Source organism: Chlamydotis macqueenii, chromosome Z, assembly GCF_036417535.1.
Source record: "Chlamydotis macqueenii isolate bChlMac1 chromosome Z, bChlMac1.mat, whole genome shotgun sequence".
NCBI lineage: Eukaryota > Metazoa > Chordata > Aves > Otidiformes > Otididae > Chlamydotis > Chlamydotis macqueenii.
The window spans coordinates 37,486,950-37,504,933 of NC_141593.1; the positions used below are offsets into that span (position 1 = coordinate 37,486,950).

The 17,984-nt window shown below is 35.4% G+C and overlaps 2 protein-coding genes across 2 annotated transcripts in view; one reads left to right on the forward strand and one right to left on the reverse strand.

Annotated features, from left to right (window-relative positions):
• The window catches only part of ANXA1 (annexin A1), a 419,725-nt gene that overhangs the window by 95,983 nt on the left and 305,758 nt on the right, over positions 1 to 17,984 (reverse strand). The gene's annotated exons all lie outside the window — the stretch shown is intronic.
• ALDH1A1 (aldehyde dehydrogenase 1 family member A1) overlaps positions 17,230 to 17,984 on the forward strand; it is a 36,163-nt gene continuing 35,408 nt past the window's right edge. The window contains exon 1 of the mRNA XM_086770131.1: positions 17,230 to 17,380. Within this exon, the coding sequence (XP_086626257.1) occupies positions 17,291 to 17,380 (90 nt within the window). The 5' untranslated portion in view covers positions 17,230 to 17,290. The remainder of the gene's footprint in view (positions 17,381 to 17,984) is intronic.

Below are 17,984 nucleotides of genomic sequence, written 5' to 3' on the forward strand. Positions count from 1 at the left end.
AGGGAGTTTTGAGCCAGACAGAATCAACATGAGACCAAATAAGGAGATGTTGCACTAAGTTTAAGGGGATTTTACAGTTTATGGTTAATATATTGATTATTTATTTCCCCAAATATTAGCATAATTATGTGCAAACTGTATTAGATCCAGTGAGGAGAGATAGATTTGGCTCTTTATAATGATTCTGTGTTTGATCTTTGCTTTATACAGTAATGCAAAAATTCAGTGATGGGTGTTGGTCTATTTGACACTACAAATAATAAACTATTTTTCCATGTAATTATAAGAACTTGTAGTAACACCTCTGTTTCAGTATTGATAATTAAAGCTGTTTAATTTACACAATCTTTTCCTTTCTATGAACATTATAGATCACAATTGAGAGTTGCATAAGAAAAATGTGTGATTTAACAAAAATCCAGGACATTGTAAATCTATAGACTAGATGACAGTAATAATTTTTTGCTGTTTGACATCTGAGATTATGTCAATACCAGTTCTACATGCATGCTGAAACATCTTCAGGAAGCCATAAAAACATATAAACTCACACATAAAACCATTGTTTTATCAGAAGGTAAATAGCAGGGAAAAACAGTACAACTAAATTAATCTAAAATCTATCCAGCAGATATCTAGAAAATGCATACCTTTAGAAAGGCAGAAAATAATTGCCATTCTATTACACATAGAGTAAACATACTAGTGATTTTACATTTCCCCCCACATGCAGCATGTTAGAACCGTAGTTTCTGTTATTCCTTGTTGCTTTCCCCATGTGAAACTGATGTGCAAGGCCATGGAAATGTTCTGTGCCTATAACAGCCCGCTTTTCAGCACAATGCACACAAAACTTCTGTCTTCCCTCGATATATGTACTGACATGGCAAGAGTAGGAGAAAGATAGTGCTGTGGTCTGAGACAAGACTTTAGTATGTAATAAACTAGGGCAAGTATTTGTAACGAGCTGAGTGGAATGACTCTAGGACATTGTTATGTAATGCAAAGAGCAATCGACAGTCCAGAGTGTTTTCAATGCACTGCTATCTGTGAAATTTAGTTCGGGCAGAGTTTCCTCAGCAAGCTTGGTTTCAGCCCTGCTGGGTATGAGACAGCTACAGAAGCAAAAGCACAGTAACTCTCAAAATGCAGAAGTAATGGAGGGGTGGCTGTGTCCTGTGGGAGATAGTGGCACATAGCTATTCGTACATGTGGTTGTCTAATCAAAAATATTACAAAAGCATAAAGCAAATAGTTCTAGAAATGACCCTTTAAGAAACACTGTTTCTAGTGTATTAATAACTTTAGTACCAAAATCTGCTGTAAATCATTTTGGTGTGATGACAGTTTATAATGTGTTATCAATGTTTACGTTTGTATTGCAGTTGATTTTGCCTTATTCTTCAGATAGAGATTATCTATCTACCTATCTATCTATTGTCTATCTTATACAGAGATAGATTCAGAAAGCTAAATGTACATATAGCATGAAACAACGGTATCTTGGCACTTGAAATAATGGTATTTTGGAATTTCATATAATGTTAAAATTCACCTCAGAACTGAAACTCTGACTAAGAAATATTTATAAATACATTTTTTATATGTTTCAACATAAAAATTGCTAAAAAATACGTAAAAACTAATACTGCTACGTAGACGAAGAAATCCAGGAAAACAGCACAGATGTACTGAAAGCACAAAGGCAATAAAACTCACAATATTCAAGCTGTAGCAGTATAATTCATGATCTCAAATAACTTGTTTAGGCTAACTATAGAAGAATATTAGCTACAGTAAAGCAGAGTCATTTTACATGCCATCTCAGGAACACGCAGAATATTAATTGGATTGCTAATTTCTCAGAGGTCAGACATTCAGCAGAAAATTTTGATAGTCAATAAGCTTTAATGTGTTGACAGGGACACTGGAAAAGTATTTAGACAATCAGGACAGCTTGCTATATACAGAACTATGCTACAATTTGGAGTATGCTCCTACAGTATATTCCATTCTGTTTGCCTTTGGCAAGAAATTCACAGATTAATTAGGTCTGTACCCTTAAATGCATTTGCATTGTTGAAGTGATGCTTAAAAAGTGTGATATATTGGGCAGTAAGGCCCCGTATAAATGTTATAAAACTAAAATTTTTTCATAAAACTCCACACTTTTAAATAAGGCAAAATCTTCTTGGGATTTAGATTTGAACAGCTTATTTTCAGTATCTGGGTGTGAATAGCAGAGTAGGGGATATGCATGTCCTCCTCTAACTTCACAAATGACATGAAAAATATTGACAAAAGACTGCAATGTCCCAGCAGACACGGAAACCACCTACATCTTTAGGTGAGGAAGCTACACTCAGTGACAACATCATGCACAGACCCTGCCACTGTAAATACTTTATTCTCACTGACACATGGCATGATCCTGTCTTCTAAAAATGTTTTGTTTCCATAAAGCAAACCCTTATTTCAAGGAATATGTGGCTGACATATATCTAGTTTGAAATTTGATGCAGTATGATGTGCTTACTCTAACTGTTAAAAGAAGTTTGCTTGCTGTTGGGGTGAGGACACTTTGGTTTTTTGTTTGTTTTTTTTTTTCCTTCTTCTGTCTTTTGACTGAAAAAATAGAGATATCTAGGTTAAAAAAAAATTAATTAGAGATTGTGGATGGTGTCTATTTCTCAGATGACAGTAGTTTGTTTCTTCATCTTTGTACAGCAGCAAAAAAAAATCTATAAAGGAAATGTTTTCCTCTTTTATCCAGAGATATTTGAGTGCTTTTATATTTCAGTTATAGAGATACCTGAAATTATTAGCACAAAAAGCAACAGATGCTTACTGTAATGGAGTCACCTACCCAAAATATACCTTCTATTTTTGAACTCTGACCATCTCTTTTCATAAACATTCCCTTTTTAATCCACTGCATGTCATTACATAGAGTCCTTGCTTCTCCAAATGCTAACCATCAGGCAAAGCACTTTCTACCATGAATATTCATGCTAAATTTTCCATATTGGCTGTCAATCTACAGGCACAAATCTATTTGGCAAAATGTCTTTACATAACACTCAGGTTAGTATCTTTTCTTGATTGTTAGCATATTTGCTTAAGCCTGTCTTTGAGTCAATTAATTTAATTTTTCTTGTTTTCTATCTTCTATTAGCCTTAATAATTATTACAGACAAAGTAAAGAATGTTTAGAGCCCTAAGAAGTACTCTCTTTTTAGATAAAAGCAAGCAGCTTTTCTTATTTTGTGGTCAGGTCCAGGGGGAAAATAAAAAACAACTCAGAGAACATTTATTTGGAGATATTTGTGAAGCTATTACATTCTCATGTGTTTGGAATTTTAAAACTTTTTCCAAAACAAATCACCATGACTTATTTTAAGAAATATTCTTTGTGGTCTTTGTATAAACTGTACAATGAAATGTTGTTCAAAAATACATAGCCTTAAGAATATGTTGTCAGTGTATAATATCTAACAAACTCTGCACTTCAGTTCATGACAAAATTAGGGATTGGATAGCACACAAAGGGAATGGATTTGAAATGTCTTATCTAAAATTCATTATTTTTAAGTTCATTCTTACCTTTTCCATAGAGATAGCATATCTAGATAGCTATTTCTCTAGCCTTATTAAAAAAAAAAAAAACAGTACAAAGATTGGTAGACTTGTTGTTGACCTGCATTTAAATGTGTATTTGTACAATTGTAGCTACTCTAAAACCAGACAAGACAGTATAGTTCAATCTAATAAAATGTTCATGTTTTGGTTTACATGCTGTCAGAAAGAGAAGAAATGGGAAAATAAATTCTGAGATTAGCATTGTCAGAACAACCCATGCACTTTGTCTTTCTGAGCTTTTTACATTCATTATTCTTCCATTCAAAAATTGCTGTCTATGATTAAATATTTTTAATTGTCTTGGGTGAACTATAAATGCAATTCTCCAAACACTGAACATTTCTGAATTGTAAGTACTATATGTATCAATAAATTTACTTACATACTAAGTGACATCTTAATAGTCCCTTATGTCTTAATAAGAACTTGCCTGACTTTTGTAGATGGGTGAACCTACTCTCATCTTAAAATTGTTATTCCTCTTCATCACAAAATACAGCACTTGAATCTCATGTAATTTCTCCTCAGAGAACAGATATTCTGTATTTTTTCTAAGAATGATCCTGAGTAGAAACACATTTTGCTTGGCTTTGTGCAGGCTGAATTATGACAGCACTCTCTTCCACTATTAATGAAGTGTCCTTGGCAATACAGGACACTACAAACAAATGAATGAACAGAGAGGTTTCTGTTTCTAAGAACTTACAATATTGGCAAGATAGTAGACAGGTATCGCACAGGTATTACACAATTACTACAAGTATCTTTTAAATTATTATTTTATAATTTTATTTCTGATGAATCAACTGCATGGATTTTGCTGACAAACTGAAGGCTGAAGGAGCAAGTGTTCACAAAAGATTGAAAAAGGAAAATGGACCAAATTGAAATGTGAAAAATGGACCATAAAATGTAAGGATTCACAGATGGTAGACTCCATCCTGATACTGCAGTGGCATCAGTGCATAGAAATACATGTGAGAGAAGAACAAAATGGAACATATTCTAGTGTATGGAGTATTCTAGCTGCTGGCTTTACCACTTACACTTGTAGCGCGGTGGAGTGATCTAAATCAAGGCAGACGAAATGCAGGTTTATTAAAGGGCCATGAAAGAGAACATGAAATGTTTCAGTGTTAGCAGGAAGATTGAGAGCCCCTGTACGGCCCCAGCGATTAACTGAGTAGAGTAAAATGGAAGAAAACTGATTTTAAAAATGCATTTGCTGCAGTTTGAGCCCAGCTCCCAGCAACTGATGGATTTTACAGAGTCTTTGGGAGTATTTCTCCTTAAAAGGCACATCACAGAGGTATGGACGCTTACGGACTGAAAGAAAATGTGAATTTTCTGCTTGTGCTGTCACTGAGGTGGTGAAAAGAAGATTTGGCCATCATTAACATAAAATGGGAAAATATTCAGAGTGCAATCTAAGAAACAAAAATTTCCTATTGAGGTCTTTCTAACAATTTTGCTTACATTTTCTCAGTTTGTTTGATATATATACAATTCTCTTTGATTCTAATGTATATCTTAGCACACAGCCTTCACCTCATGAAACCTTTCTTTATCTTCATTAGTGTTCTAAGTTTTAGCTTGTATGTAGTTTGGTAATCTGTCCTTTCTCCACTGTTTCTCCTTTCAATCTATCTCCTTTTTTACTTCCTGGTTCGGTAAAAGTTTTCATACTTGCCTAAGTTGTATTAATACAAAATTATAGGTGAAACTTCAAGATAACATCAGAATTTCACTTAGTTTTGAACTGAAATTGTAAATCTTTCCTGACAATGATAGGAAAGGCATAGTTTTGTGCAAACTTTGTCCTGAATAAAACAACTGTGACTTTATGTTGGTTGTGAAAGACTAAATACTGTCTCCCACAGCCTGCAAAACTTCTTTGTCAGTGGAGTCTGGCAAGCTAACTAAACAAGAAAGAGTAGCAATATTTTAATTGTTCAAGTTAAATTTATAACTTTAGCTATATGCGATTTGTTTTTCAGGGAAAAGTTGTAAGGAGTAAGTAGGAACTCTACCACGAACACTGTCTCCTGCCTTTGACTCATTTTTATCTCTCTGCTTTCTCCAGATACTGTTGATCATCCAGGTAAATTTCAGTTTATTTCTATCATTATCACCACCAGAGAACACAACTTTGGGTTATCATCCAAGTAATGTATAATTCGTGTAATTTTTGAGTGCTTAGTACAAGCATAGTTATTGTGCATAAAGCTTAATAGCCTCATCACCAAAGCAGTAAGTCAGAGTATACGTATTGGACAAGCCTCAGCAGGATATTGAAAAATGCACTAAAATGTTATAAATATATATTGATTTTTCTTGCGAATAAGAAACATTGCTGTTCTCAGCTCTCTTCCTTACACTAAGTGACAAAACCAAGTAGTTTTTTTTTTAAATTACTCTGCTGCCTAGTGAATGGAGCAGTCAAACCAAAATAAACCTAATTTTATTTTAAAATTTAAAAAATGTATTAAACTCCTCAGAGACTAGCTTTAAAAGTTTGAATTAGTTTCTTCTCTTGGGATACTTTGGCAGCAGCCAGAGGTTGTCACACACAAATGCTGTAAAAAAAAGTTTTATTTACATTCTCAGTTATATAGATTACCAGTGGCCTGGATCCACTGATGATCAGAACAAGCTTTGGAGCATTAGCCTAAAGTTACTCGAAATCAAATAAGATGAAAAGCAGTGTGAGACTGAAAGGTAATTTTCACTGTTTAATGTGTTTATGGAAATAAAAACAGAACACAACCCACACTTGTTAAAAAAAAAAAAGAAGAACAAAAAATTAAGAGAAATTGGTTTTGTTACTCTTGTTTTCTTAGAAATTTTGTAACAAGTATTTGCAGCCATTTTTTTTTCCTCTGAATTACAACAAATTAATTAGGTACTGATACATTTTCCTGGACTACACTGTTCCCAGGTCAAACATTCTCACTTCTTAGAGAAAGTATTTTTTTTCCTTTTTCTAGTTTTCTTATTAGAAGGGGTGTGAAACATATTTATTGAATCAGTCCCAAAAAGTGGATCCAGTTTTGTCAGTATCTGCAATGATCTATGTATATATATAAATGTCCACACATGTAACACATCCACAAAACATATTTCTAATTTTAGAGGAAAAGTGAATAATGTCATACACCACTTGCAGGATGTGGTTTTCACTGTAAGCTTGGCTTATTCCAAGATTTACTGTTACTAGGTTTGCATTTGTAAATCTGCTGGTTAACATATTTCTGTTACAAAGCAGGAAATTAGTTCCCAGAGTGTATGTTATTTATCTGATTTCTTGTAATAGAATGTTATCATCTTTTTTCGATACTGAGTTCAAGAGATCTTACAGAAATGACTAATATACTTCAAATTTGTCACAACACATATTAATTTTAAAATGCAATTATTTAGTTAAATGGTACACGGTACTCCTTCACACAACAATGGGAAAGCTTTTGACAGCATTCAGTGGAAGCTAAACTAACCACATCGTCTTTCTAAAAATCATAGTCAAGTGTTTTAGTTGTTAATTCTCACTTACCATTGAAACTAATGAGTAGTGGATGTATACAAGTACGATACACTTCTATCAACAAACACATAAGAACTGGACTATAACCATGACAAAGATAATGTGGTCAACTCATCACATCAGAACTTGAAATTAAGATATAAGCTACAGGACAAGGAATCATGTCAGTCTTACTAATCGCCTTAAAAGGACAGCAGATTCTAAAAACAGGAAAATGGGGGCTCTTCATAATGCGCTGCAAAAGTTTTATTCTATATTGAGGTTTGGATTCTGAGTCCTAAGTCCCCCAGAGCACATGTATGTACAGATCTACAATATGGCTAAAGTCCACTTTTCATTAGAAACATCAACCTCTGACAGCACGCACAGAAACCTCCCTGAAATTTGCAAACAAAGAGAGGTCTTGCTTCATGCTAGTTGTTTGTTTGTTTAATTTAAACTGAACAGTTGGGAAAGGGAGGAGGTGGAAATCCATCAAAACCCTCCATTGACATTACAATACAGGGAAAATACTTGAGTGTCACAGTTAATTTGGAAATGATGTTGTGATGAATCATTGTGACACGTTATTTTTTATTTCTGATAACTCATATTCTCACTGGAAATATGGTTCTTTCCCAGCATTTCTCATTCCCTTCAAATGTTATAAAGGTGAGTTTTGACCCCAAAATTGCTTACCCATGTGGATGGTTTCTACCCAACTTTTGGGAAATTATCATGGTAAAGCAAGTTGGGGCGGGGGGAGGGTGGGCAGGACAGGATGACACAAATGAGCTGTTATTGATTTCATATTAGTTTTACATCAGTTTAATTGTAACTTCAGTAGACATCCTTTTGATTTCTTCTACTAACAGCAAGGTTCAAATCATATCCTAGCAGTTTACTAACATGATGTATGGAAAATGCACACTGCCTTTTGAGTGAGAAGCTTTTTCTTATTTTCACTGCAGATATCTCAGGATCTAATACATCCTATACCAAAAGATAGAAAAATAAGTCTTTCAAAAACACTGTAGTTAAAATCATACTGATTATTAATATCAAATAGTAACATTAGGAACAATAAAAACAGATGCAAGGAAGTTGAGTATACAGTTAGAAAATTATTTTTCAAATATCAAAAAAGAGGTAGATTAAATAAACCCCTGACATTTTTTTTCTTTTTTAGCTGTACAATAGCTTTTTTAAGATGCTCTTTAAAATTTTAAAACTAGAAAGAAGGTTATTTTCACATGTGAAGCTTTCATAACTGAGGAACACAATCACTACACACAGGCTTATAAAGCACACGTAGCAATTATGTAAAATCAAATGAGGCTGTCTAAATCTTGGCTTTCAAACAAAGGTTTATGGAGGAAATGCTGAAAATTACTTGGCAGTAATTGTTGCTAACAGTGCAGGTTAATAAGTAGTGTTGGATCTGATTCTGATCTAATCCTGACTAGTTTTGCACTTGCATGAACTCTATTGATTTACATGGAATTATTCATGATGGTCACTGATAAGAGCTTTTTTCTGTGACCTGTGGCATAGAATCTGCCTCTTTATTCATAATCAATTATTTGAGGAAACTTCAAACTATTTCATCACTTATTACTTGCTCTCATTTGACTTATGCATTGAAAAAATATTAACAAAAATTTTACTTTAATTTTTAACAGGAAAACCAGGAATAAATATGTTGTCCTGACTCATGCAAAATGAACTCTTTAATATTACACTTTTTAAGCACAGAATAGAGACAAAAATAACAATAACACAAAAAAGCATTCTAGATGTGAAAGTCATTCTATGCTTCCAAGACTGCCATGACTGAAGCTATAGTCCACAAAATTCTACTTATTTATTAACTAAGATATTGTTCTGTGATATTGTGTGATAATGCTGCTCTTTTGTCAGTTCTAATTTTTACAGCCCAGTATTCTTTCCTCAAAGCAATGTTGCAAAAGAGATGTAAGTGTTCATTAACTTTCAGAGAATAGCTAGAAAACCAATAGACCATTATTAATGTTTTAATTAAATAATATCTTGTTGACATGAAAAGTAGTTTGGCCTGAGTGAAAAATGCATATTTTGTCAATTGTTAATTTTGAATGGACTGTTTCTGTGACCTTAATTTTACAAATATTTAATAGCATGATTGAATAATAAGGAGGAATTAGTAGAGTAGGAAAAATTCTATTGATATAAGTAAAATATAATTGCTTATGTTCTATGTTTAAGGACAAGTGTGGACACAGAACTTTACAAGTCACAGTTACATTTTCTTCGTATGGTTTATCCAGTTTTATAAGAATTTACTTCTTCTTCAGAAATGTAGATACACTTTTGATCATTCCAACTCTAATGAGTTCTTTTTATTTGTTTTTGTTTGTTTGATTGCCTTCTTCACAGAAAAGATCATCTCTATCATCAAGCCATTTCAATTTAAGGAAACTAAATATGTTCCATGTTACCAAATATTACTACAACTTTTAGGAAATGCTGTAATGTTGAAATAGCTACTAGTTAGTCTTCTAATTTGTATTACAAACAAAATTACTTCCTGTGACTGATATAGGTTCTATAGGAAATTGGTTTTTTTCTTAAATGATGTTAATAATTCCCGAAACACTACTCTCTCTCTCTCTCTCTCATTGCCCCACAATATATCTAATTCCTTTCACATTTCCTTTTATTTTTTCTTTGAATTTTTTTTTTATGATTGCATTTTGGTCATTATTTTATATGTAAATTGCCCTATAGTCAAAGATAAAACTTCTGTCTCCAAAATCAATACACAGTATGAAACATGCTACAGAAAATAGACCACAAAGAGTAGATGTCCAGGTGGCAGAAAGAGAGATGAATGTTCCAAAAATTATTTAAGATTATGTACATGCTTCTAATAAAGCATTTTACTGTAGATAAACCCTGCTTGATTTTAAATAAATATTCCTGGGCTCCCAGTCAGTCTTTTAAAGAATAAAGATTCTTTGGCAGATGGGATGTGTTTATCTTCTCCTGAGGGCCTGGTATGCACAGAAGGATATTGTTAAGCTTTATTTGCACTCCAGAAGCAATATAATAGTTCATAAATGATAGTAAGAAAGCCCTCTCCCTGTGGTGGGGGGTTGCGGGGGGGAAGTGAAAGCCATCTCACCTGGGAATATGTATCTCCAGCAAGGTATTTGTATCAGACGTAGATGAGTAGACTTCCTTTATAGCCACCAACAATAATTGTTCACTTATGCAATACTGCTCAGTTTACAGGTCTATTGAGCTACTTTAGATACCTCCTTTGGAGTGAGCAGATTTCTGCTCTTTTAAACATCCTGTTTCTCACCACTGATTATGGGGAGTTACTAAAAAATTAGTGCAGACACAGATAGCTGTATGGGTGGGACATAAAGTTGTTGAAGTGTGCCCCATTATGTTGGGCTAATCATTATATATTGTGTTGTCTCAGCCCATCAGAATCTGAGAGAGTGGAAAAATTACTGTTTTTATAAAGGTGTTTTTTTGACTGGTTTTCTTCAGCAAACTGCAGAACCACTAGTCCACAGGCTAACCTTGGTACCTCTGTGCTTGGGGATTATGCGCTATTGCACCGCTGCCTGTGCAATAGTGAGTAGAGGTTGTGGACTTTCCACTCTGAACCTCAAGCTTCCTTTCTAGGAGTTCTGTTCTCTCTTGTTCTGTTGTCATACTTCATTGTCTGTTGTGAAAGGGCTTCTGGTGAAAAGGTGAAATTATCCTGCAATTTGTCTCCGAAGGTTTGTGTTCAGCATACAGTCGAGCAGAGAGCATCTGATCTCTGTATGAAATAGAAGAAATGATCTTGCTCCACTAGCAGGTGGGGCTCTGTGTGAATGAGAAAAACATCTAGTTGTGGTTGCACAGGCTTCTGTGTGGGAGCAGAGGAAATGTTTATTTGTCCCTCCCTGCAGAAAGTATCATGGAACAGAAGTGTTATTATGGATTCAGCAGAGAATAGGGCTTGTGACAGCATCCACTGTCAGCCCAAGCACTGATATAAATAGTTATTCAACATCCTTTGATACCGAGATTACAAAATTAGTAGCACTAGTTTTTCTACTTCTTGCTCTGCCTCTGCTTTTGTTGTAGTGAACGAATGCAAGTTAAATCTGGCCATTACTGGAGCAAAGGTGTTTGCATGACTCAGCCAAACAGTAGCTAGTATTGTGATGTGTGTTCAGACTTGCTTGTGGAGGCATTATGGAGAAATATCTTCCAGGGCCTTTCTTCATACACTGGTATAATCTGTGTAGCAGAAGTGAAAGATTTTTCACTAGAAAGTTCAAATTTCAAACTCAAATAAATAGTTAGACATCTGTCAGCTGCCTCACTCCATGAGTTTTATACCTCACAGAAATTTTATAATGACTAAAGAACTGCTAGTTGTGCTCAGAAATACCTATATTTGTAGAAAAGGAATGCTTGGATTTTCAGAAATGCACGATATTCTGTACACTGCAAAAGCCAAAGGAATTAGACCTCAGTGCTTCTCGATTAGCGTTACCAGGTTTTTGCATCCCACTCACATTTGGACTCTCAGTTTAGATGGGCAAAGATGGCACAAATTTCACACAAGTTCTAACTAGTTTCTGATGTGTCTGCCTTTCCACATCAGTGGACTACTGTTTCTGTTCTACTGCCATTAATGTGATGTCATAAAGAAGATTAACAAAGTGAATAAAGCATTTCAGATTGAGAGACCAGTGATTTCATGAATCTCAATGATACTTTTTAAAATGTATTTTGGTGATTTTAATGCTTACCTCTTCCATTCCTAACTTAATATCAGGTTCTGTCAGTACCAGCAGAGGATCTGTATGAATCACTGAGTGACTCCCTTTCTTGACTCCCTTTCTTAACTCCCTGTATAATGTGAATTTGGAAGAAGTGATTCAGCTAATCAGGATTTTCAGTAACAGTGATATTGTTGCAATAGCAATTTTTTGGGTTTTTTTTATAGTAAGTTTTTATAAAGTGTAAACATTACACAGCATTAAAGACTCTGTCTAAGTTCACCACAGATTATGCAATACAGCTACCAAACTGCGGAGCACAGCAGCCTGTTCTGGTCATCTCCTGTTCCAGAGAACTTTTGAAAGCAGTGCCCTAGATCGCTTTGGAAGGTTATTCACCTTAAATGTTTTGGATTAAAGCAATTGTAACTTTTTGGAGGTTGCTTAAGTTGTTATACCACTTTTTAGAAGGCATAATAGTTACGCAGTTCAAGGTGCAATTTTGATAGATTATCAGATGCCAAAGATACGCAGTCAGGACATTCCCAGAGCTGTAAATGACGAAATCCAAAAGTAGAGGACATCTACTTCTATTTACCTGCAATAAAATCCTTGCACTGTCCTACATTAGAGGAGGTCTAATCTAAATATATGCAATCTTATCCAATCTTGAGCATGTCTAGTACATTATAATAGTTAGATTTCTTTAATGATCAAATATATGTATTGTGAAGGGCAAAGCCTGCTTTGTGTAGAAACCTATGGACTAGTGTTTCTTACTGCAGTGGTTGCAGTCTCAGCATTACAAAAAGAGTAAGTCACCTATGCCCTGTTGCTCGAGAATGGAGACGTCCAGACTGTGGGAACTGAGGAGATAGTTTGGCAGGCATTAAAAACAAAACCACACCTGCTTTGAAAAAAAGATGAGTTTGTGCCTACTTCTGGGGGAAAAAAAAGTCCAACAGTTTCTGGCCTTTAGAAAAATCGTAAATAATTTCTGGATCAGATATAATTCTATCCTCAGAATAATCTTCTGTGATGTAAAGTAAATATTTCTCTATTAAATGCTGGAAGGGGAATTTCTATAACAAATATCTGGCTTTCAGACTGTATTAGCCCAGCATACAATAACATAAAAATACCAGGTACAGTCATAAATCTTCTGGTCAAGTAATTTTCTTCAACATAGGCATCAAGTGCTATTTGTGCTGCCCAAGGGTCTTGAAGAAACTTGATATGACTTTGGCAAGATGATGTAGAATCTGCAGGACTCTCCTGGATAAACATCTCAGGGCAGCTAGGAAAAGCCAGGACATTTCAGATAGTGCTAGTATTGTGTTTAGGGAGGTGAATCTGGTCAACAACATCGGCAATATCCTACTCTATGATCACATCTGAGGAGAAAGGTTGCTTGTACCCTTTGTGAAGAAACATACGGACAAAGGATTTACAGCTTCTTCCAGCGCAAAACTTTCATTTAACTTATTGACATAGAATGACCTAAAGTTCATGCAGCCTTTGATTTTGTGTTTTAGCACCACCAATGTCATGCAGCAAGTCACGTATGGCTTAATTAGAACTTGCATAGTAAACTATTACCTTTCATTTGTTCCTCTTTCATCTATTGAATAGGGGAACTAAGTATGTTTGCACTGGGAGAAATGTCATGCATTAAAGTGTAGAAAGCTCTATCCCATAGTCACTTAATATATCATGTAGTTCTCCAAGGTGTGGAGTGGTTAAAGTTCATTCCTTACCAGTAAAAAGATAACAGGAGGAGAAGGACTTGGAAGAGCTGGTGGATGAGAAGCTCAACATGAGCTGGTGATGTACACTTGTAGGCCAGAAAGCCAACCGCATCCTGGGCTGCATCAAAACAAGCGTGGCCAGCAGGTCGAGGGAGGTGATTCTCCCCCTCTGTTCCACTCTTGTGAGACCTCACCTGGAGTACTGTGTCCAGGTCTGGAGCTCCTAATACAAGAAGGACATGGACCAGTTGGAGAAGGTCCAGAGGAGGGCCACGAAGATGATAAAAGGGCTGGAGTACCTCTGCTATGAGGATAGGCTGAGAGAGTTGGAGTTGTCCAGTCTGGAGAAGAGAAGGCTCTGGGGAGACCTTATAGCGGCCTTCCAGTACCCAAAAGCCGTCTACAAGGAAGGGACTTTTGGCAAAGGCATATAGTGATAGTACAAGGGGTAATGGTTTTAAACTAGAAGGAGGTAGATTCAGACTAGACATCAGGAAAAAATTTTTTACACTGAGGGTGGTGGAACACTGGAACAGGTTGCCCAGAGAGGTGGTGGATGCCCCATCCCTGGAGACATTCAAGGCCACATTGGACAGGGCTTTGAGCAATCTGATTTAGCTGAAGATGTTCCTGCTCCTTGCAGGGGGGGTTGGACTAGGTGACCTTCAAAGGTCACTTCCAAACCTAACTATTATATGATTCTCTGATTCTAATATCTGTAATATACAAGTGTTGCATAATCCACTATTTGAAAGAATAGTACAGTCCACTAAAGTTATAGCGCTTGAGGTCGCCATGTTTATTCAGGTGAAATGTGTAAGAGCAGTGATACAAGATGGGAGAAAAAAGTCACAGAATGAAAATAACAGGAAGTTGTAATAAACAGGAACACGGGCTGTGAGGGAAAAGAAATCATTTCTACGCTAGGCTAGAAGGAATCCTAGGCTGAAAGTGAATAGGAAAGATACTGGATGTGAGATGATTGGTATGCTCATGAATAGTTAGTCTAAGCAATAGTTAGAATTTCCTAGAAAAAGGGAGGGGAGTCAGGCATTTGTAGATGCTAGAACACAGAGAACTTAAAGGAATTACTGACTTTAATGGTAATGCTTGGAGCAAGTCTCAGCAGATAAGGCACAAAGATAGGACAAGCAAATTGCTCGAGATAGCAAGTAATCTTTTTAAGAGTTGAGATCTTTTTAACAATACACAAGGTTTAGAAAGAGAAGAAAAGACTCACAGGAAGCATGATAGTGAAGGTGATTCATGCAATCCAAGAGTGAAGGAAGGAAACAGAAAGGAAAAAAGATGGTAAAGTCTGTGTTAAATGAATGAATGATATGGAAAATAAAGCAATTATTACCAGCATGTTTGGAGAAGTTGAAACTTTTCACCCAGGGTAGTATCTCTAAAGCCTGTCTAAGCACATTTCAGGCTGTCCTTATAGACAGGGGAAGAGCAAAAGTGCTATTATTTTCCAAAGAAGTTATCGTAATGCACTTCTAGCTTAATCATTAAAAAAAAAAACAAAAAAAACAAAAACAAAAAAAAAAAACAAACAAAAAAAAACAAAAAAAAACCCCCAACCAAACAGGAATGCAATGATACCTAAATACAGGGATGTATTTAGAACATTCCTTCTTGGGAGAAAGACTTTTTGGTTTCCTTGAAACTAGGCAATCCCACTGTTCTCTGCCTTACAGCTCCAGCTAAATTCTGTTTCAGTTAGGCAAATCTGAGCAATTAGCAGGTAAATTAACCAGAGACAAACTCTTTGTCTGTTAATGGAGAAATGAGTGGCAGGAAGATTATTAGAGTAGACTTTAGTGTCTAAACCAGAAAATTACATGGCAATTACAGAAAAAAAAAAGGAAAACCACAAAAATTTGCTAGGTGAAGATAGCACTGAAAAGCTATATTCCAAATAAAAGTAAGAAAACCCTATTTAGACATTGTCTTTTTTTTTTCATGAGACTCAAAGACACTCTCTAAGGCAGGGAAATATTGTAACTCAAGAATGTTAAGGTCTGAAAGTTCTGTTCACAAAACTTTCAAATATACCTTTCTACATTGGAATGTCTTGACCTAGCCAGGTGAGGCAGAAGAGCTGAAGGATACATCCAAAAGGAAGTAATTGCACTGGTAACCGAGGATATCACAGTAATGGGAATGGGCTCCCTTCATTCACATGACAGCGTGAATGGCTGAAACTTCTTCAAGTCCACACAGTTGTTTACATCTCACCGAGAGATGACTGCTGTGAGAATAGGATTCTCTCTTATCCAGAAATTACTTGCATTTTTCTAAAGGCCAGTAAGTCTTGCTCCAATCATGTGTCCAAAACCAAAAATCATCAATGATAATTATAGCATGACCTTTAATTTAGAAAATATGTTATGTATAACAAATGCATCATAAGATTAATCTCACAATATGTCCTGTATCCTCTATCAGTTAAAACCAACAAAGCCTCCATCGCCAGATGGTTTAGAGGGTGTCTGATACATGAATTAACTGAGCTCAGTGAGTTTTTCAAGCATTTGTGTAGTCTTCATGAAAGCAATAAGATCATTTCTCTTTTTTCTATGGCACAAATCCACTGGGCATATATCAAAGGCTCAGCATGCAAAAAAAAAAAAAAAGTACTAATTCAGTCCCAATTTGTTCTGTGATACTATGCATCAGAAAGGGTAGGACTTACTGAAGAAAGAAGTTTCTTGTGCCTTATAAAATGATATGCCAGTACCAGAGATATGTTTCTGGAGAGAAAGAACTGGAGATCCACCAATGGATTCTGCCTTGGGTAGAAAAGACCTGTCTGTTAAACAATCTGCTTTGAAAGGTACTAATTCAGATTTTCCAAAGGGCACAATAGTGAAAGTTTTGTCCTTAAAGTTGTGGTTCTATCTGAAAAGAAAGAACAAGCTTTTTCTTGGTTCTACCCACAGAGTATTTTTCCTGGATTGATCAATTTTGTCTTGCCTTCACATTTCTTGAAAAACATTTTGTATTACCATAGTCATTCCTTATCTCTGTGATCTACAAAGTAGGTATTAATTACAGGAATTATAATGTACCCTGAGCGTATTAAAGCATAACCTAAGGTGCCTTGGTTTTCAGTGAATGCTTTCCAGCTCTGGGAATTATTCTCACCAACTTTCCAGTGAGAAGGGCTTCGTTTGTTTCCAGAGCTAACAAGTTTGTCTTTACCTTCAGAGCTGCCTTCAAGTGCGTGAAGAACTTCATTTAAAATCTGGGGTCCTGCCTGCTGAGAAAAGGGAATTTTAAAGGTAAGATGAGGAGCCCTTAAAATGTGTTCCCCAGAAAGAAATTCTGGCTAAGCAGATTGTTTCAGCAGCATTTGCTTCATCGAGGTCTCAGCTCAGTGAAAGGGCTGTTGCTTTTGGTCTTAAAAGTAAGTAGTGTCCTTTTCTCCTTGCAATGAATTCTTTCATCCAATCATATTCCTGTATGCAAATATACCGTAGCTGGTACAGATAAAAAAGCACAAATAAAGCTAAGAGCTCAGTCAGGACCAAAATCACTTTGCTTCCCTTATACCTCATTTCACCTGTGTTTCAGGAACGTCCTCAAACTCTTCAACTGAAAATATGAAGAAGCAAGGTTCAGAGGGCAATCCTGCTCCAGTTTTGCCAGAGCTGCCAGAACCTCTCAAGGATCTGAAAATTAAGTACACCAAGGTTAGTAGTGTTTATGTTTCTTATTTTTTCTTATGTATTCATCTCAGACACTAGTATATGCTTATTTTAATCTCACATGAGCCATAGAAGCAACTGTAAATCAGTGCTTAAATATTTATTATTACCTGTTTCAGGTATTATACATAGTAGCAATTTAATGTTCAGTTTTAACCTAAGTATTTCAGGAAGTGTGCAAGTGTGATAGAATCATTTCATATTTCACTTGGGATGGGTGTTGTTTTTCTCCTGAAACAAACTTTCTGCAGTGATAAGTTTCTCAGAAAGTATAAATGGAGCAAAGAACGAAAAGTTTCTATTATTATATTATTTTTCAGAACGCTCAGAACAAACTAAAATGTTAGCATATTGCATTGTATTACAGTCAGATTTGAACAATTATACCAAATAAGCTTATGTAGAAAGGAATGTGTGAAAATGAAACTAAAATAAAATTCATGCCACACATATATTTTTTTAGAGATAATGAATGTGTTTTTCAGCTTAAACAAGTAGCTACCAATAAAATACGTGAAGTCTACCATCTCTAATTACTTAATATTACCATAAACTTTCTGTAATAGCAAATTCTTTCCATATGCTTTTA